General features: G+C 40.5%; 1 protein-coding gene across 1 annotated transcript; it reads left to right on the top strand.

Moving 5' to 3' along the window:
* The first annotated feature begins 2397 nt into the window (after positions 1–2397).
* Positions 2398–4897, top strand: LOC124146708 (latent-transforming growth factor beta-binding protein 1-like). Its single transcript, XM_046517140.2, has 4 exons — positions 2398–2721; positions 3516–3644; positions 4060–4194; positions 4680–4897. Exons 1-4 carry the CDS (start codon positions 2661–2663, stop codon positions 4784–4786), a joined length of 432 nt encoding a protein of 143 aa, XP_046373096.1. The 5' UTR covers positions 2398–2660; the 3' UTR covers positions 4787–4897.
* The last annotated feature ends 369 nt before the right edge of the window (positions 4898–5266 follow it).

Raw genomic sequence — 5266 nt, 5'->3', positions numbered from 1 at the left:
CAAACACGGTCAAAGGATACTTACATTAATACAGAAGAATGGTACCAGAAAAAGACAACTAAAGCCCTCTACTGAGCAGTTTCAATATCAGGGACATTATGGCAGAGTCTTGTTGGAATTCCGAGCAGGAATATAAACTGAAAGTATACAGTTGAAAATTGGATTTGACGAAACAATTACAAACATTAACAAAACTAGGCTGAATACATTTGCCGAAACACTGCAAAGACTGCAAACATCTATGACACTTGTATCAAATGCATTACTCTTTCGAACGATTTCTTGTTTGTTTCATTTTTAGCCACAATCAAACATAGGTGTATACTTTCTTTTGCCCTTCAGTTTAGGTCCCAAGCAGCCTTTTCTGTAGGTGAGAGGCGATTAAATGGATCGGTGGTCAGGCTTGGTGACCTGGTTAATTATATAATTACAATATCATCGTATCCCAATTGCGTGTCAGGATGTCCTAACTCGATTGTGTACAGACCGCCGTCAAAAACCTGGAATATTGTCGCATTAACCAACCAACAAACAAACATTAAGGCAGAGTCAATGTCAGATAAAGAAAGGTCTCCTTTCAAAACCGTAGATCGTACATTCTTCGTAAATAATTCAAGTCCACATTTATATTTCTAACTAACAGTTGGAATTTTCCAAGTGCAGGTACAAGGTAATAAATTGTCGGTACAATGTGGCACTGGAAGGCAAAGGGAAGCATCAATGATTAAGAATGATTCAGTGATGGATCTCCGAATCACTGCACGTATATGTGTGTAACCTCATCATGATGGACATCTCAAGGCTGGTGGCCGGTCAGCTGAGGACGCCCACAAGACGACGATGACCCGGCCCTGAACTGTATGTCACGTACAGTGCGGGGACGCCGGGGAACACGTTCACGGTGACATCAACACCACGCACACGTACGTATAACCCCTGTCTCCAGGCCAAGGCGAAACGCCGAGCTTTTTATAAGGCAAATCATTTTCTCTTTGACTTTTCTGATAGGCTTATGGTTTTCAGGAAAGAAGCAAACACCCTGTTCATCGGACAAGTAGATATTTGTGTCGTTAACTAAACGTTACGACGTTTTAAATCGTTTATGAGCTAAACATTTAAACTCTCATAGCTAAACGCCCTCCGAAAACGATTTCTTTTGTTTACGATAATATTTGTCTTTCTTATATGAATATTTACGATATCATACATGTACAATTCTAAACAAAAATTTACAAAGCACACTGATGGTTTATGATTATTTACTGTATTTGTAAATAAACGGAAGTGAAGCATATTCTACTTTGATCAAACCAAATAACACCTCTACATGTACGGGTTTCCTGATCCAGACACGATTATTTACAGGCCATCGCGTCAAACAAAGAACAAACAAATAAACAAACAAAATCCCTGTTAGGGGCGGCTGGGTAGCCTAGTTCTTAAAGCCTTGACATGGCATGGGTATCAGATGTGCAGTCAATTTCTTATATCCCACTCAGTGATTTGCTTGAACATTTTAAATAACTGCGTAAACCCATAACGACTCACTATCGCTACATGTCTGCTTGTTTGATTGTTTGTTGTTTAACGCCGCGCTCAGCAATATTCCAGCTATATGACGGCGGTCTGTAAGTAATCCAGTCTGGACCGGACATTCCAGTGATTGACATCATGAGCATCGATCCATGCAATTGGAATTCGACCCAAGTCAGCTAGCTTGACCACCCGATCCCGTTAGGCGCCTCTTACGACAAGCATAGTCGCCTTTTACGGCAAGCATGGGTTGCTGAAAACCTATTTTTGAACATATACTCAGAGTTGAGTTGGGGGTGTTGGGGGGTGCATTCAATCAGTCTTTTAAATAGTAATTTCCAGTAATGGAGTACAACCTATTTGGGCCCAAACACAAACGCCCACGTCAAACAACTTACTCACATGAACCAAGTCAGGCATCAATGCCAATACCAATACAATTCCAGACATGAAAAATACATAGCTGGTATACTGCTGACTGGCGTAACAAGCAAAGATACAAATATAATCTCAATTAAGAGCGGTCGTATAGCCTAGTGAATAACGCGTTTACGTGGCTTTGGTATAGTCAGTTTTCTGTGTCCCCTACAATTATATCAATTGATTATTGCTAAAAACTGCGTACAACCAAATTCACTACCTATTAGCTATTCAGTTTGCTAAGGATCAATTGGTGTACTTTATCAACAATTGAAATAGTGGAATAGACCTATTTTAGTGCACCATCTAGGATTTCGTTTGAACAATATAATCTCAGTCACTCACTAACTGACAAGCCCGTCATTCAACCCTGAACACAGTGAGGATAAACAATGTCACGCGCACAGGTCAACCACTGTGACATTGGCGTGGCAAATGACCTCGGAGACGATGAACTTACCACGATCTCTTTTAACCCGACCCGAACTTACTTTTTATGTCCAAGGTGACATACCCAAGGAACATACCCTTTATGTGAGTGTTAAAAAAGCCATAAACGTCATTTAAACGTCGCGTGCCTTTGGAATTGTTTTCAACGGTTTGTTATTTTTGCATCGTGGTGTTTGGTATAAAAGCATGCCACTATGCCTTGCCAAGTATTCTCGTCCTAAACACCTCAGCTGTTCCGTTCTCCAACTTCCGACACCATGGTCGTCATTGTAGCTGCCTGTGTCATCTTCGCCATCACTGGTTCTGCCTCTGCTGCAAGTAAGTGTTTCAAGCACCAGGTGTTGTAAACCGTTAAAGACTCATCATGTAGCTAAGTTACTGTCATACAATCGTATACTCTGCAATTTGTTTAATGTTAATTTCAATCACTGGATTTCCTGGTCCAGACGCGGCGTTAGAAAGATACTGTCATACAATGAATACATTACTTTTTAAATATGGAATAGAACTTGAAGATTTGTTGTAACTTATATGGATATAATATTTTAATTTTAGAAACTCCTGCTTCTGTTTTTTGCTATATGTATATAAGTTACTGTCATACAATGATATACTTTGCAACTTGTTTAGTTTGAACTCCAATTTGTGGGAACTTAATTATGCTTCTGTATTTTGCAATATAATGGAACTTTTGTACAATGAGTAACTACATGGACAAACACCATTAGGGGTCAAATTTGAAAAACGTCAACACAATTACAGCAGATTCTTTTATTTACCTAACATTTATACTTCGTTGTTCCGTGGGGATCCCAACAGAGATTCCCAGAAACCTGTCGACTTGTTTGACAGTTTGTCATCCTATTCAAATAGCGTGGATCGATCCTCATGATGTCAATCACTGGATTGTCTGGTCCAGACGCGGCATTAAATAGTGGCTATATATATAACTGTACATGTGAATTACAACTGTGTTTCTTTATCTCGATATTTGAAAGAACCGAGTCCTTGTCGACAAAACAGGAAATATACACCAGGTTATGTTGGTGTCAACAGTATTAGAAATGATCAGTAAGTACATCCGTGTCACTGCATGACGTTGCCATCCTCAGCTCCCACCAACTGCACCATCTCTGGATGTGGGTTTGGAGGCAAATGTATCGACAATGCTGCTGGGACGGCGTCCACCTGCGTCTGCTACCAAGGATTCGAACTCAGCTTCCAGACATTCGAATGCATAGGTGAGTAACAATGATCCTAATATTAAGAAAGACCCAACTAACCAAACTTATTCGCTTGTATATTGTAAGAGGCGACTCCGGTGGTCATACTAGGTGACCTGACTTGGTGGGTGTCATTTTACCCAAACTTCTGACAACAAGTGTTCCGCATTACCTAAACTCCAATTTTTATTAACGGTCGTGAATTACCTGGAATATTTGGGGCGTAAATATAAAACGTAAGCGAAAGAGAATTATCAGAGCAGACCATTTTCCCCATTCTCGCGAACACCTGGTGTCATCACTGATTTGCAGCAATCCATTCGTTTAATATTCACAACTTTGTCTTTAGTCTGTTACGGCAGATACTCGATATTGAATATTCTCTTGCGTGGAAGCAGTAGTACCAGTGTGTTAGTGCATGTTTCTCTTCCAGACATCAACGAGTGTAACTACACCAGCGCCGCCCTGTGCCCTAACGGCTTCTGTCACAACATGTACGGCGACTACAAGTGCAACTGCTCCCGGGGCTTCGTGCCGCACTACCCCGACGGAAAGACTTGTGTGCGACGTAAGTGACTGGCGGTAAACATAGTTAATCCCGACTCAAGGAAATTCGAAATCCAGAAATTCTACCGGGGTTCCACTGTAAGGATATATTGGTGGGGTGGGGTAGTGGCTGACAGAAAATACTAAGCGACCTGATCTCTTTTCCTCAGATGATTCTAACGGGCAAAGAAGAAAGAGAGTGCTTTATTTGGGGCAGGAGTCGAACATACACATTTAATTTCAGAGCAGGTGTCAGATAAATACTTTCATATTTGAACATAGAACAATAGAACATCAAACTGTGCCGCATCACGCCGGAAAACCAGGTTTGATTCCCCACATGGGTGCTACTTCGGTCTTCAGCCCAAACTGAGTCCATTGCCGCGATAGTTTTGGAATATTGCTTAATGTTGCGCCAAACTCAACATATCAACATCTCAAAACACATAGCTTGCAAATCGATGACATATGATTCGTATGCTCACTATAAACGCCCTACTGTTTCAGCTATATTCCCTATCATCAACAACAACAACAACAACAATAACAACAACAACAACATCTTTGGCAACATGCCAATCTGGCTCTTGTCTTTGCTGTTTGGAGAGATGTAAGAAGAACAACATCTTAACAGTGTTCTAGTGTGTCCAAGTAGACAGCGAAGGATCGCAACACGTCTGGCAATAGATCAATAAAAACAAATGTACTGCAATGAATAAATATGAATGGCAGATTTAACGTTGTCTTTGTTTACTTTAAGTCGTTGAATGGAATTTAGAAGAGATGCACTTGGGAACAGAATTTCTGGATGTCAACTCCTTTATTATGAGGAACTCAACGTTTCGGAATACATATTTACTTCTTCATAATGTGAAATGGATGGAACCTGATGAAGGAGTAAGTATATACTCCGAAGCGTTGTGTTCCTCATAAAAAAAAAGGTTAACAACCATAAATTGTCTTTCCCCTTTGTTTACTGTTGTTAATCCGATCTCTGGGTACATTCAGGGCATTTGTTTATTTGTTAACGCCGCACACACCAACATTCCAGCTTAAAAACGGCAGTGTAAAAATAATCATGGCTGGACTTGACA

The sequence above is a fragment of the Haliotis rufescens genome, unplaced genomic scaffold (assembly GCF_023055435.1).
Source record: "Haliotis rufescens isolate VD_foot unplaced genomic scaffold, xgHalRufe1.0.p SCAF_10, whole genome shotgun sequence".
Classification (NCBI taxonomy): Eukaryota; Metazoa; Mollusca; class Gastropoda; order Lepetellida; family Haliotidae; genus Haliotis; species Haliotis rufescens.
This window is presented reverse-complemented; position numbering and strand designations above follow the sequence as displayed.